General features: G+C 39.6%; 1 protein-coding gene across 1 annotated transcript; it reads left to right on the forward strand.

Annotated features, from left to right (window-relative positions):
• Positions 1-2,329: 2,329 nt before the first annotated feature.
• On the forward strand, positions 2,330-16,134 carry LOC129845765 (zinc finger protein 664-like). Its single transcript, XM_055913667.1, has 3 exons — positions 2,330-2,418; positions 10,803-11,219; positions 13,233-16,134. The coding sequence occupies exons 2-3, from the start codon at positions 10,826-10,828 to the stop codon at positions 14,045-14,047; spliced, it is 1,209 nt and encodes a 402-aa protein (XP_055769642.1). The 5' UTR covers positions 2,330-2,418; positions 10,803-10,825; the 3' UTR covers positions 14,048-16,134.
• The last annotated feature ends 522 nt before the right edge of the window (positions 16,135-16,656 follow it).

The raw sequence follows: 16,656 nt of genomic DNA on the forward strand, positions 1-16,656 counted from the left end.
TTTCTTTTTTCTCCGGCAACTGAGTTAGGAAGGACGCCTGTATCTTTGTAGTGACTGGGTGTATTGCTACACCATCCAAAGTGTAATCAATAACTTCCCCCTGCTCAAAGGGATATTCAATGTCTGTTATATATTTTTGTACACATTTACCAATAGGTACCCTTCTTTGCGAGGCACTGGAAAACCTCCCTGGAATTTGTGGTTGAATCTGTGTTTGAAATTCACTACTCGAATGAGGGACCTTACAGATAATTGTAGGTGTGGGGTACAGAGATGAGGTAGTCATTCAAAAATCATGTTAAACACCATTATTGCACACAGAAAGAGTCCATGTAAATTATCATGTGACTTGTTAAGGACATTTTTACTGCTGAACGTTTTTTAGGCTTGCCATAAAGGGGTTGAATACTTGACTCAAAACATTTCAGCTTTTACATTTTTTATTAATTTAAAAAAAATGTCTAATATTATTCCACTTTGACATTATGGGCTATTGTGTGTAGGCCAGTGACACAATCTCAATTGAATCCAGGCTGTAATAACTAAATGTGGGGAAACATCAAGGGGTCTGAATACTTTCCGAATGGACTGTTTTCATAACCAGCAGTCTATGGTCTAGCTAGCGGTATACTCACCACCACTGGGGACCAACAAACTCCAACCACCTATTCCTCATGATCGGGTACTTTGGCTGGGCATGCAAAGCATAGGCTGTGCATCCTGCTGGAAGCATGCATTACATGGTCTATCGTATAGGGCTTTTCAGTCTCAAACGGCCATGATTCTTTGAACACGTTGGGGGCGATGAAACAACAGAGCCCCATTCAATGAAGGGAAGCGAAGTGGGAAAAGGGGCGATTTGCACTTGGAGATTGGCAAAAGGGGGCATGATTTGTTGACATAATTGTAATCCGAACCCAACCTTCATTTACTTGTGACGCACTGAAGTTCCAAATTCAATTTTAAAAACGAGACTGACTTCATGACCATAATTATCCTATTTACAATTTGTAGTCAATTGTGACACTAGACTAATTGTTTCTCACTTATATCGATATGGCTGTTTTCAAAGGATTTTTTTTTTTTTAGGGGGAAGTCGCTCTTTAAAGCCCCTTCCAATGCTCTGTTCCTGATTCTAACCCCATATCTGTTCTTATTCCCACAGGAGAGATCTCCAACCCAGGTTCAGACAGTGAGTCCAGTTCCACAGCATCAGGAAACCATAAACAACAGAGACGGAGGAACTCAAGACAGAAACATCACCACTGCATGGACTGCTTCACTAGTTTCTATGAGCCAGAGGAGTTGGAGTCTACAAGTGTGTCTTCAACTAGCTCAGATTGCAGAGTTTTATTTGTCCAATTTACCTTAAATCAACCCAACAGACTCTCACAAGAAAGAAAACTTACCCCTGTGGTCAATGTGGGAATAGCAAACTAAAGATGCACCAAGTAACTCAAAGGGAATGAGTTGTACTACTACTCTTTTTGTGGGAAGAGTTTTCCCTCTTTTACAGACCTTAAATAGATACCAGCTGATCCACACAGGAAAGAAGCCTTTCCACTGCTCTGTGGGAAGAGTTTCAGTCAGTTACACCATCTAAATACACCAGCACACTCACACAGGAAAGAAGCCTTTCCACTGCTCTGTGGGAAGAGTTTCAGTCAGTTACACCATCTAAAGACACCAGCACACTCACACATGAAAGAAACCTTTCCACTGCTCACAGTGTGGGAAGGGTTTCTGTTGTTCAAAAAATATGAAGACACACTGGTTAAAGTATCACAGGCCTGACACTGGACTGTTGCTTTAGAAGAAAGTCAACTTCAAACCACAGAAGTAAAACACATGTTATTATGTAAATAGCATTTACCAACCGCAACTTATGTGACAATAGAGCAGGGATTCTTGCGTTAACATGAACACTACTTGTCAACAGTACTCAGTATTTACTTACACTCCATAATCACTTCAACCCTGGGTAACATGTAATACTTCCTTTAGTTTCAGGTAAAAACCCTGGATGTCTAACAAATGATGGTACGATAATTCAGATGTTAGTACCACTGCTGCAAACAAAACATCCACACACCAATGCTAACTTTGTTAGCTTGCTCTATCTGTGACTGGCCTGTCCTGCCCTTTTTTTTTTATAAAGTTGAACTATTTAATTCTCTAGCGTTTTGGTAGTGGCAGAAGGGAAGAAGTATCAATACTATATAATTTTCAGCTGCATTATATATTTTTGATTTATTGGAAAGCCGTTGCTGGCTACATACCTACAGTATCTAACTGACCGCAGCACAAATATAACGCAACTTCCGTTTTTAGAACGCGGGCGGAAGTTTACATTCCTGCTTCTTTTCGTCGCATGTCCTTACTCAGCCAAACAACTGACGACTAGGACTATTTTTCAAGGTGAGTTTATGATTTGTTGAACTATTTATGAGTGTGAATAAAGTCTGGCTTCCATTATCAATCGTCAGTGAAAACCTCATTGGAAGATTAACAGCTACTGAGGGCCAACAACCTATCTACTGTTAGCTAGCTAACGTTAGCTTGTTTTGTTTACTAGCAGTGATGAAGAGGAGCAACAGTCCTGAACTATTTTCCACCACCTAAGGCTTAGCGATAATTTACTTCTGGGTAACCGAGATTAGCTAGAAGTCGACATTACCTTTTTTTTCTCATCACTTCAATAGCCCCAATGTAGACTCACCCAAATGAGTTAGTACTAGCTATACTACTTACAGTAGCGACGATTTCAAAAATAAAGGACTATGTTGACTGTATATGCTAGTTCCGGGGTGTTGTAGCATGGGTCAGAACACATTTAGGAGATGGAGGTTAATAATCCACGTTTAGGGTATTTCTAATAAACACAGTTGCATATGGGGGAAGGGTTGGAGTTGGCGCTTGTAAGGCCGGTAGGACGGTAAGGTAAGAAGTGGCGGTCTAGAAGAGAGACTAGAGAAACGCATTAGGAACACATCAACAAAGGTGCATAAATCATTAAGTAATGCCATATGACTAGGCTTAACATATAGTTACACATGAGCCTTCCAGGACTAAACATGACAAAGGAGGGCATTAGCGTATCAAACAGGTCATGGTTATACAAAAGGGACATATCATAAGCTATAGCTACAGTGCCTTTAGGAAATATTCCTATCCATACGAATGTCAAGTAATAAGGGATAAATGGAGGATTATGATTATTTGATTTAGCTGAACCCACTGTGTTAGTGCTGGTATGGAACAAGAGCCTGCACACCATGTGGATGGGCTGTCCAGAACAGGTGTGGCAGGCCTCTGATACAGTGCCTTCAGAAAGTATTCATACCCCTTGACTTATTCCAGATTTTGTTGTTACAGCCTGCATTCAAAATGGATTACAGATGTTTCTCTCACTCATCTACACACAATACCCCATAATACAAGTTTAAGCATGTTTTTAAAAGTTAGCAAATTTATTGAAAGTTAAATACAGAAATGTGTCATTTACATAAGTATTCACACCCCTGATTCAATACATATAATAGTCATATTTGGCGGTGATTACAGCTGCGAGTCTTTCTGGGTAAGAGTGTTGCACACCTGGATTGTACAATATTTGCTCATTTTTCTTTTAAAAATTCTTCCAAGCTCTGTCAAGTTGGTTGTTGATTATTGCTAGACAGCCATTTTCAGGCTAATTTAAGTCAAAACTGTAACTAGGCTACTTAGGAACATTCAATGTCGTCTTGGTAAGCAATTCCAGTGTACTTGACCTTGTGTTGTAGGCTATTGTTCTGATGAAAGGGAAATGTCTGTTGGAACAGACTGAACCAGGTTTTCGTCTAGGATTTTGCCTGTGCTTTGCTCTATTCCATTTATTTTCATCATAAAAAACTCCCTAGTCCTTGCCGATGACACGCATACCCACAACATGATGAAGCCACCACTATGCTTGGAAATATGAGGAGTGGTACTCAGTGTTTTGTTGTTGGATTTGCCCCAAACATAACGCTTCGTATTCAGGACATAAAGGTAATTTCTTCGTTACATTTTTTGCGGTTTTACTTCAGTGCTTTATTGCAAACAGGATTCATGTTTTTTAATATTTTTATTCTGTACAGGCTTCCTTTTCACTCTTTTCATTAGGTTAGTATTGTGGAGTAACTACAATGTTGGTCCATCCTCATTTCTCCTATCGCAGCCATTAAACTCCTAATTGTTTTAAAGTCACCATTGAGTTAGGAAGGATGCCTGTATCTTTGTAGTGAGTGGGTGTATTGATACACCATCCAAAGTGTAATCAATAACTTCACCCTGCTCAAAGGGATATTCAATGTCTGTTATTGTTTTTTTACACATCTACCAATAGGTGCACTTCTTTGCGAGGCACTGGAAAACCTCCCTGGTATTTGTGGTTGAATCTGTGTTTGAAATTCACTGCTCGACTGAGGGACCTTACAGATAATTGTAGGTGTGGGGTACAGAGATGAGGTAGTCATTCAAAAATCATGTTAAACACCATTATTGCACACAGAAAGAGTCCATGTAAATTATTATGTGACTTGTTAAGGACATTTTTACTGCTGAACGTTTTTTAGGCTTGCCGTAAAGGGGTTGAATATTTGACTCAAAACATTTCAGCTTTGAATTTTTTATTCATTTAAAAAAATGTCTAACATAATTCCACTTTGACATTATGGGCTATTGTTTGTAGGCCAGTGACACAAAATCTCAATGTAACCCAGGCTGTAACAACATAATGTGGTGAAACATCAAGGGGTGTGAATACTTTCTGAAAGCACTGTACATGCTTAAACTTACTATAGCGAGAGGGCAGCAATACAGATTCTTAATAGTTACTATAGCGACAGGGCAGCAATACAGATTCTTAATAGTTACTATAGCGATACGGCAGCAATACGGATTTTTAATAGTTACTATAGCGACAGGGCAGCAATACGGATTCTTAATAGTTACTATAGCGACAGGGCAGCAATACGGATTCTTAATAGTTACTATAGCGACAGGGCAGCAATACGGATTCTTAATAGTTACTATAGCGACAGGGCAGCAATACAGATTCTTAATAGTTACTATAGCGACAGGGCAGCAATGCAGATTCTTAATAGTTACTATAGCGACAGGGCAGCAATACAGATTCTTAATAGTTACTACAGCGACAGGGCAGCAATACAGATTCTTAATAGTTACTATAGCGACAGGGCAGCAATACAGATTCTTAATAGTTACTATAGCGACAGGGCAGCAATACAGATTCTTAATAGTTACTATAGCGACAGGGCAGCAATACAGATTCTTAATACTTCTACACCGCTATATAATAACGGCACTTACAACATATCACACACAGGGTAGGATAGAGCCACCCTGTGGCATCTACAAGGGTAAAGGTAGCATGCTACTTATATTAGGGACGAGAAAACAGCCCTTTCCTTAATGGTCTAAGAAAAGTGAGGAGAGAGGAAACCCCAACTTAATTAGGTCTATAATCAATAGCCTAACTGTTAAATGTGCCTGGATTTATAAATCATCCATATTTCTCCAGAAATAAGACAGATCCTGCTTCTGTTGCCTGTCTGGGTGTTTGATTAATAGCCTACTGATTCCGTGAGCACCAAGCCTCACGCAACCACATGTCAGATAAACAATTTCACAAATTCGGCTGTTTTTCATCTTTGCTGTAATAAATTATTTATAATAGATTGTGTTTACACTGTTCCAAATGGTCAGAAAAATTATAATTAGGGATGTATAATATATCGGTGAACATATCGAAATCGGCCTATATTAGCTAAAAATGCCAACATCGGTATCGGTGATGTCTAGTTTAAACAATTGTGCAAAAACGATGTCAAAGCTGACGTGCATACCTATGTACATGAGGAAAAATGTTGGCTATACGTGCAGCAAGGCATTCCTAAACTAGCCCACAATGTCTGCTATGTGGATCGAGCAGTCAACAAGTCAGGCAGTCATTTGAAAGAGTAACAAAATTTCAGTGAGACAACTCATAGGCGAAATCCATTAAAGCCAAGATTCATTGCCCTTGACAATCAACCGTTCTCTGTCGTGGGTGATGTTGGCTTTCACCGACTGATCGAGCACCGGTTAACAAGTGCGCTATTATTCCGATGTTGCCCTGCCGGAGTTACACAGTAATAGGGTCACGACATACATACTATGGAACGCCGTTTGCGTGTCAAAAAAGATACAGTAGCACTGCCAAAGCTGTACAGAAAAGTCAGCAAACAAGCAAACACCGGCCACGAACGATGTGTTTACAATACCGCGTTGAGTTGGTAATAAAACATAATTTCTTCGACCGCAACTTCTGGGGTAGCTAGCTTTAGCTTGGTAAAGCTAGCACCAATACAACCAGCCTGCAAACAATGACCAGTAAACTGCAGTCCTTTTCATTATTCTTAGCAATGATTTAGGGATCCTTGTGGGTAAGTATTAGTTAAGTTGCCACGTGTTGTTCTCCTATTGAAATTGAACTTCAGTTCATGAAAATAAATAGCTAGCCAGCTACTTAACCCTGTTACACAAAGCTAACGTTCTAAACAGCCAGCTATCTTGTGTTGTGAAGCTAGCCACAATAAGGATTAGGCACAATAGTGGAATTTGCGGTTTGCCTTCAAAATAAAAGTATGCCATTGACAGTGATGCAAATTAATACAAATAGTAGCATAATGCCAGACGTTTATTTTGAAGGCTAACCGCAAAGTCCACTATTGTGGATAATCCTTATTGTGGCTAGCTTCACATAGATGGGTCCGACCACCATTAATCAAATAAGAACTGTTTAATAAATTAGGGTTATTTTAGATGACACCTAGCTATATAGCTAGCTAACTAACTACAGCCACTGAAACAGATGTCGTTTTTCTATGTTGTTGGGGAAGAACAATGTTTGCATCCATGAGCTAGCCTGATTTTATTTTATGACCAGCACTGTAGGTGCGCGAGACAACTTTACCAGCATCACAGCATAGTATCGATGAATCGTTGTGACATATGAAATACGAGTGATAGTGTAATCAATTTGTAATAACGTCGTAAAACATTTATGAAGCGTTAAATTATTATGTGATGTGCAGTCATATTCAGGTCCTGATTTGTCAACAAGCTTATTTGACACATAAAATAGTTTTAAATAGTATATTTTTGACACGCAAAGACCCAAACGGCGTTCCATAAAAATCTTGGTTGAGAATGAAACTGAACAAATGAACAACGAAACAGCACAGCAAGTAAGTGAAAGAAATATGTTTTGATTATGTTTTACTGGTAATGAGGACACACGTAAATGCCAACAAAATAACTTTTTGGTCAGTGTGCTGTGTGTAACCTCTATTTAACTAGGCAAGTCAGTTAAGACCAAATTCAAATTTACAATGGCGGCCCGGACGACGCTGGGCCAATTGCGCGCAACCCTATGGGACTCCCAATCACGGCCGGATGTGATACAGCCTTGATTCGAACCAGGGACTGTAGTGACACCTTTTGCACTGAGATGCAGTGTCTTAGACCGCTGCGTCCATGTGAACTATTTTACTGTACTAGAATGCTTTAAAAGGCTGCTAAAATTGTAAATATTGGTTATCGGTATCTTTTTTGGCGGGGGGCAAGGAAATTATAGCTATCGGCCAAAAATGTAATGTCTGTGCATCACTATTTATAGTAATAACCCTCTTTTTTCCCCTTGATCTCCTTATTGTTATTATGATCATCATTATAATAATAGGTAATGTCATTATCATTAGAAGGCTTAGTATAGCAGCCTTGTATAACCACCATCGATCTGTAGGCCTAAGAGAGCATCCTGTTTAGTCTTAATACCATAATTTACTAAGGCCTATATTTCAATACTTATATAGGCTACTGTATCAATCATTTATTCGTTCATGTCATCACACAGCATACGAAATGCAATCGAGCATTTTAGTTTTAAAATAATAACAATGTGACCATTGAATAATTAGCATAAATAATAAACAGGCCTAAATCGTTCCATTTCAGAAATTGCATTCACAAATGAATGCAACTCTTTTTAGTTGTTGCTGTAATAAAGGCTTTACAAAAACGTTACAACAGACACTCTGCTATGCTTATCATTTATTTGCTGTTGTTTACATTGTTCCAAACGGTCATAAAAAGTATATTTTTCTACAACTAGTCAGATTTATTCCACACATCTGACTTCCCCTTTACCTCCTGAGCAACCTGTAAACATTCCCTCGTTTCGAGTTAATTTGTCACGTCCTCTGCATCCATTTTGCTGTCAAATGTTGCTGTCACGGTATTTGTTATAATCAATGTATTATTGTGAATATGATATGCTATAGGTCAGCCCCTATTGGTTACATGCATGAGGTGCTTACAGGTTGAGGGAATAAGGAATGTTTTTTTTTCTAAACAAATGAGGGATTTCTGTAACATAACTTTTCAGTCAGAAATGGCTTTAATTCTGTTGCAGCTTCAGCAACACGGACGGGGCGATAAACACCTACCTGGCAGAATGATATCATGATTATTTACATCAGTCCAGTGGACATTTGTTTTGCAAACTGCAATTACATAATTGCTACAGAAACACTGGTAACCAAGCAACGGTCTGTTGCTGGTGCGCACTAAAGTGTAACTACACCCAAAAATCTACATTTCTTCTATTTTTCCCAGACCTCAAAAGTGGTTTATGCATTGTCCAAGTTAGTTTTTCTAGTAACCTTTACACTCAGAATGACAGATTGGGGCACGGATAAAGCTAAGTTGGAACCCAGTGGCTGTACATTAACATGCTATACATGATGTCAGAGCTCAGGCTCTGCGCTTCACAGCGCTGTATGGGTTTTGACTGACAGCAGTTCTGAACTTGAGCATCGTGCGCGACAAGTTGCCCCCATCTCTCCCGCTAATTGAGTAACTTTTGCAAATGTTTTGCTGTCTTGAGAGGGAAATGCTGTACATTTAAGAGGACTCAATGTATTTTGAAAGATGAGACGTTGAGGGACTAATAAATACTAGTTATATTGGCAATAGAACAAGCTTGACCCAGATTGCCATTTATAATGGGCTGTGTTTGGATGGCGTAAACAACAACAGTAATTGTGTGATGGCGGGGATGCAGGATTTTGTTCATAACAACTACAAGTGTGCTTGTGTAACCGATGTGAAATCGCTATCTAGTTAGCGGTGGTGCGCGCTAATAGCCTTTCAATCGATGATGTCACTTGCTCTGAGACCTTGAAGTAATGGTTCCCCTTGCTCTGCAAGGGCCGCGGCTTTTGTGGAGCGATGGGTAACGATGCTGACTGTTGTTGGTGTGTGCAGATGGTCCCTGGTTCGCGCCCAGGTCGAGGCGAGGGGACGGACTAAAGTTATACTGTTACACTTGCTCTAGTTCCTCAACGGCATAGCTAGGAGAGCAACTATAAAAAATAAAACTCTTCTTTGGGTCATTAAAGTTCATTGAAGTTACGTAACTGTGAACACTTTGGAGACGTGTGTGGCCACTTGGAGACTCCAGTTAGTCCTCCGCTCAAACCCATTTTTGTTGTTGTCTTATGTTGCACCTACCCCACATATTCCAGGAATATTCTTATCATGTTACTGAAAGTATCCAGAGTATTTTTAGATTTTGTTATCAACAAATGTGTCAAAGTAAATGTAAAATGCACATAAAATCAACAGTGTAATGTTTGGACATAGTCTTGTCAGGTCAACTGTTGTGTCCTCAATTTAAGTCTAATCATTTTCCCATAATCTCCAAAGTGTTCCCTTTCATTCTTATGCATTTAATATGCTGTTAATATTTTTTTTATGTAAGAAACATTTCAGTCTAGTCCTATCATTATAGGCCCATTCTCACAAGTGTAAAGGGTTAAAAACTGTGATTTAGAGAGCCAAAGCCTTGAAAAAACTGGGGGGAAACTGAAACCTGGAAAAATGGAATTTGGGATAAACAAAACAAAGCCGGGAACCAAATTTAAACAGATTTTTTTATTTTTTATGTATTTATATTTTTATTTTTAATAGGGCTCTACAACTGGCAGTCCTGTAGGAGTGCCATGATCGTTTACAACACTTTTGAATGAACAAAAATATAAAATGCAACATGTAGGTCCCATTTTTTCATGAGCTGAAATAAAAGATCCCAGAAATTTTCCATATGCATTAAAAACCTTATTTCTCTGAAATGTTGTGCACAAAGTTGTTTACATTCCTTTTAGTGAGCATTTATAATTTACCAAAATAATCCATCCACCTGACAGGTGTGGCATATCAAGAAGCTGATTAAACAGGATGGTCATTACACAGGTGCACCTTGTGCGGGGAACAATAAAATGCCACTCTAAAATGTGTAGTTTTGTCACAAAACACAATGCCACAGATGTCTTAGGTTTTGAGGGAGGGTGCAATTGGCATACTGACTGCAGAAATGTCCAACAGAGCTTTTGCCAGATAATTAATGTTAATTTCTCTACCATAAGCCACCTCAAGTTGTTTAGAGAATTTGGCAGTCCAGGTGTAACCACGCCAACCCAGACCTCCACATCACTGACACCTTCACCTGCTCATCCTGAGGAGGGAGAAGGGGGGTGCCGAGGTGTATTTCTGTCTGTAATAAAGCCCTTTTGTGGGGAAAACTCATTCTGATAGGCTAGGCCTGACTTTGAAATTGTTGCATGTTGTGTTTTATATTTTTGTTCAGGATAGTTTCAGCTAGCTATGTGCAACTCACCCTCCACTGTATCTGCCTCTTATGACTATACCACCTTCAGATTCACCTACCTTCTAACCTGCCATGGCTGAACCCAAGTCCATGGAGTCCCCGGGTTCTGGCTGTGGCCTTCCAGCCCAGAGAAGTTCACAGCAGGGTCCAGAGATGGTGTCAGTGAAGCTGGAAGACTGCAGTCAAACCCTGGAACTCAATGTGATTGTCAAAGAGGAAGAAGAGGAGACAGAAATCCAAGAAGAGGTGGAGGAGAGGGCAGTCAAAGAAGAAGAGGTGGAGGAGAGAGCAATCAAAGAAGAAGAAGTGGAGGAGAGAGCAGTCAAAGAAGAAGAACAAGAGGAGAAGAGCGCAGTCAAAGAAGAAGAGGTGGAGAGAGCAGTCAAAGAAGAAGAAGAGGAGAACAGGGAAGCGTCTGCTCCAGATCTAGACGAAGAGGAGGAAGTAGATAGTATCACTGACCCAGGTAAGTTCAGGTGTGGAGTAAGGAGAGAGGTTGGTGACTTGGTTGCCACAGGGGATTCTAAAACCCTATTATTGTGCTTCTACTTGTATCAACAAGTATTTTAAAGCCCCCTTCAATGCTTTGTTTCTGATTCTAAAGGCCTTTTCACACCAACTGCGTTACATATTCTGGAAAAATATGGATTCTGATTTTTGACAGACAAAACCATCAGAGTTGGGGTCAATTCAGGAATCACACTGAAATTCCAATTCTCTTCAATGCTTTTCCATGAGGAAATGTTGGAATTGGAATTAGAATTTGGTTTACTTTCTGAATTGAAATGGAATTGACCCCAACCCTGAAAACCATTCACAAGTCTGATGCGTTTTTCCCCACACTTTAATTAAATATTTGTTCAACGTCACAAAACGCTGATGCAGGGGGGAAGGACTGTGTAATGAGAGAAATAATATTGTAGTGGGGCAATTCCACCATAACAGACTTTTTACCTAAAATATATGCCAAACAAAAAGCATCGCTTTTTCAAGAGTTAACAAACCATACAACTCTATGCACAAGGACTACTTTTAACAATTTCCTCTGAATATTTTTATGAAAATACATTTACTGGAAGAGCTGTGCAGATGCAAAGTTTGGAACCAGTTTGTGTCCACGTTTTCCCCAAACTCTTAAATATCTGCTCTGAATTTAGATTCAACAATATCTGTAGAAATCATGGGGTCTCAGCTATGACATGACACATTGACTTTGGAAAAAAAAAAAAATAATTGGTTATTGAAGTGGATTTACACCCGGTAACGGAATTGTGGTAACGGAATTTCATCATGGATTCCAGATCTGTACTACACAGAAATGCTGGATATAATTTGGATATGAAGGTCATTCTCTTCATGGTGATGTATCCTAAATAGGCACACAAAGGTATAAATATGCAATATCCATCTTTGCAAATATGGGCATTATTCTACACTGGCTCTTATTTTAATGAGCTCTGCTTTCAAACGACCAAATTTGGTTGGTCTGGACCAAATCTGAACGAATCATAAACGTCCACTGTACTTAACTATATTTTACTGAACTATACTCTAACTTTTCTTTACTGTACTGTCCAAACCTGTGAACCCAATTGTGTGACTGCTATGATTATCCATTGTAGCCAATTACAATTACGTTACCGTTTTTTTTTTTTTTTTTTTTTTTTTTTTCTCTTCAGAAATTCTGTTACTGATTTTGGTAATTTCGAGTTTTAAACACTTTACTGCTATCAATTTTCTTTGAATCATTAAAACATACATTTAATTGATAGTTCTACCTTTTACTTGTTAATTCTGTGAACTTTCATTATCCTCCTCATGAGGAGAGAAATTAGACAATATCTTCAAGATATGTGGGTTTCTGGTAACAGAATTACAAGACAAGGCAATGTTTCTTAAAGTTACGGAAGGCCGAGAAGTTGATCCTAATCTAATAGAAGTGCTAATATTAGTTGGCGTCTTTACTTCATTATTGTGTTCTGATGTATTTCTGATGCCGTAAGACTTTTTCTAGTAAATGTTTTCTAAGACCCCTTTACCATCTGTTTGACCAGAAAGTCTTTGCTTATTTCACATTTTTAGCATGGAAAATGTTAATATTTATATATGCCTTAATTTCTCAAATGTAGACCACTTTTCATTTGACATCTAATTTGACATGCTCCAATGAACTTCACATGTTGGTGCTCATGGGTCCTTTTACATGGAAATTACCTGGTGCCCATGGGTCCGAATAAATTATTGACGGATTGCAGAAGGACGATATTTCGCAATTGGTGTGAAAGGCATCATAAACATGACATGCTCATATTTTTCTTTTTGGTCAGAATAATTTGGACAAAAAATGGACTTGGTGAGAAAAAGGCCGTAACCTCATATCTGTTCATATTCCCACAGGTCCCACAAATCATTCTTAAACAAGAAACCCTCCAATGTTCTCTTCCTGATTCTGACCCCATATCTGTTCTTATTCCCACAGGAGAGAGCTCCAACCCAGGTTCAGACAGTGAGCCTAGTTCCACAGCATCAGGAAACCATAAACAACACAGACAGAGGAACTCAAGACAGAAACATCACCACTGCATGGACTGCTTCACTAGCTTCTATGATCCAGAGGAGTTGAGAAGGCACACTTGTAGGCCCCACCCCTGCTCAGATTGCAAAGGCAGTTTTATTTGTCCAACTCACCTCAAATCGAAACCGACAAAAAAAAGAAAGACACACCCATGTGGTCAATGTGGAAAGAGTTTTCAGACCCCAAGCAAACTAAAAATACACCAGCGAACTCACACGGGGGAGAAACCTTTCCATTGCTCTGTTTGTGGGAAGAGTTTTTCTCTTTCACAGAACTTAAATAGACACCAAATAACTCACACAGGAAAGAAGCCTTTCCTCTGCTCTCAGTGTGGGAAGAGTTTCAGTCATTCATCAACTCTGAAGACACACCAGCTAATTCACACAGGAGAGAAGCATCACCACTGCTCTCAGTGTGGAAAGGGTTTCAGTCGGGCAGGAGACCTAACGAGACACCAGTTCACTCACACAGGAAATAAGCTTTTCCACTGCTCTCAGTGTGGGAATGGTTTCAGTCGAGTAGCAGCCCTGAAGGTACACCAGCAAACTCACACCGGAGATAAGCCTTACCACTGCACTGTTTGTGGGATGAGTTTTTCCCTTTTACAAACCCTAAATAGACACCAGCTTACGCACACAAGAGAGAAGCCTAATCACTGCTCTGAGTATGGGAAAGGTTTCGGTCACTCATCAAATCTGACGACATACCTGTTGAAGTGAGTTCTGCTGCTTTTTATTATGGGAATAGGACCCCGCCCCCCCAAATAGGACAGGGCTTCTGGCATTAACGTCGGCACAACTTGTCTCTGGTCATCTGGATCACTGCTCAGCGTTTACCTAACCTGTTGATTTACCACTTCAACCCTGGGTAACCCTGGTAACATCTTTTAAACCTTGGGTATCATGTAATAAACACTGGATGTCTGTTAATAAATGATGGTAATCATGGGTATAATAGGTAGATATTTGTGGAGGTGAATGAAGAATGGGTGACAACCTTTTAACTTGGGTGTCATGTTATAAACACTGTAGCTATATTATGAAATAAAAATGTTAGTGGCGAAAGTAGAGGATTCAAAGTCATATGTTGGAGTTTGAGTATTGTATATTGAAATAATGCTCGTGGGTCATGTTGACATTATGGGGTATTGTGTGTCGATTGATGAGGAAAATAAATAGTTTAATTCATTTTAGAATAAGGCTGTAACAAAATGTGGGAAAAGTCAAGGGATCTGAATACTTTCTGAATGCACTGTACGGTGGTATTCAAGCTTAATTTTTCAAGATTTTATAATGCAACACACTTTGAAAGGTGGTGACCAAGGATGACTTTACAAAAGTGATCCACTTGATCTTGCCCAGTGACGGGAGTCAGGAACGTGTGCACGTGCATGCAATTTGAATGCATTTCAATGAATGGGAATGTAGCTGCTGCATATGGCGATCGGCAACTCATACCCTGACGCCTCTCCTGAGGTTTTATCTATCTCAGTCAAAAGTTTTAGAACACCTACACATTCCTGGGTTTTTCTATATTTTTTAAATATTTTCTACATTGCAGAATAATAGCAAAGACAAACTATGAAATAACACATGGAATCATGTAGTAACCAAAAAAGTGTTAAACTGAGGGGCTCCCGAGTGGCGGAGCACTGCATCTCAGTGCAAGAGGCGTCACTACACTCCCTGGTTCAAATCCAGGCTGAATCACATCTGGCCGTGATTGGGAGTACCATAGGGCGGAGCACAATTGTCCCAGCGTCGTCCAGGTTTGGCCGGGGTAGGGTATTTTTTTTTTTTAAGAATTTGTTAACTGACTTGCCTAGATAAATAAATAAAATAATAAACACATCAAAATATATTTTGTATTTGAGATTCTTCAAAGTAGCCACCCTTTGTCTTGATGACAGCTTTGCACACTCTTGGCTTTCCCTTAACCAGCTTCATGAGCTAGTCAAAGGTCAGTCAATCTGGAAAATTTCAAGAACTTTGAAAGTTTCTTAAAGTGCAGTCGCAAAAACCATCAAACTGGCTCTCATGAGGACCGCCACAGGAAAGGAAGCCCCAGAGTTACTTCTGCTGCAGATGAAAAATTAATTGGAATTATTAACAGCCTCAGAAATTGCAGCCCAAATAAATGCTTCAGAGTTCAAGGAACAGACACATCAACTGTTCAGAGGAGACTGTGTGAATCAGGCCTTCATGGTCAAATTGCTGCATAGGAACCACTACTAAAGGACACCAATAATAAGAAGAGACTTGCTTGGGCCAAGAAACACAAGCAATGGACATTAGACCGTGGAAATCTGTCCTTTGGTCTGATGAGTTCAAATTTGAGATTTTTGGTTCTAGCCGCCACGTCTTTGTGAGACGCAGAGTAGGTGAATGGATGATCTCTGCAAGTATGGTTCCCACCATGAAGCATGGAGGAGGAGGTGTGATGGTTTGGGGTGCTTTGCTGGTGACACTGTCAGTGATTTATTTGGAATTCAAGGCACACTTATTCAGCATGGCTACCACAGCATTCTGCAGCGGTACGCCTTCCCATATTGTTTGCTCTTAGTGGGACTATCATTTGTTTTTCAACAGGACAATGATCCAACACACCTCCAGGATGTGTAAGGGCTATTTGACCAAGAAGGAGAGTTATGGAGTGCTGCATCAGATGACCTGGCCTCCACAATCACCTGACCTCAACCTAATTGAGATGGTTTGGGATGAGTTGGACCGCAGAGTGAAGGAAAAGCAGGCAACAAGTGCTCAGCATATGTGGGAACTCCAAGACTGTTGGAAAAGCATTCCTCTTGTAGCTGATTGAGAGAATACTAAGAGTGTACAAGCTGTCATCAAGGCAAAGGGTGGCTACTTTACAGAATCTAAAATATACAATATATTTGGATTTAGTTAACATGTTTTGGGTTACGTCATGATTCCATATGTTATTTCATATATTCTGTCTTCACGATTTTGTCCAAACGTTTGACCTTACTGTGTATAATATATGTCTTTAAAACAGGTTTTTCTTTTCATAACAGCTATTTTTATTAGATTATCACAGGGTCCAACTTCCTGGGCATCAACAGTTTATTGTGAACATTGGGAACATTTTGCCACTTTCAGGACTCAACAAAAAAGGCTAACTTCTGTTTTTTAGCAGCACTAGTGATTGAGGCTTTCCAGCTAATTGTGTCAAAAATGTATTCATTACTGGAGGCTTTGATCAAAACAGGCCGTAGCACAAGCTTAACGTAGCGTTTTTTGTCGCCAACGGAAAACCAATACCAAACCAATCCAATCAGGTGGTTGTGAGAAAACAAAGCTTTGGACGT

The sequence above is a fragment of the Salvelinus fontinalis genome, unplaced genomic scaffold, assembly GCF_029448725.1.
Source record: "Salvelinus fontinalis isolate EN_2023a unplaced genomic scaffold, ASM2944872v1 scaffold_0364, whole genome shotgun sequence".
In the NCBI taxonomy this organism is placed as follows: Eukaryota; Metazoa; Chordata; class Actinopteri; order Salmoniformes; family Salmonidae; genus Salvelinus; species Salvelinus fontinalis.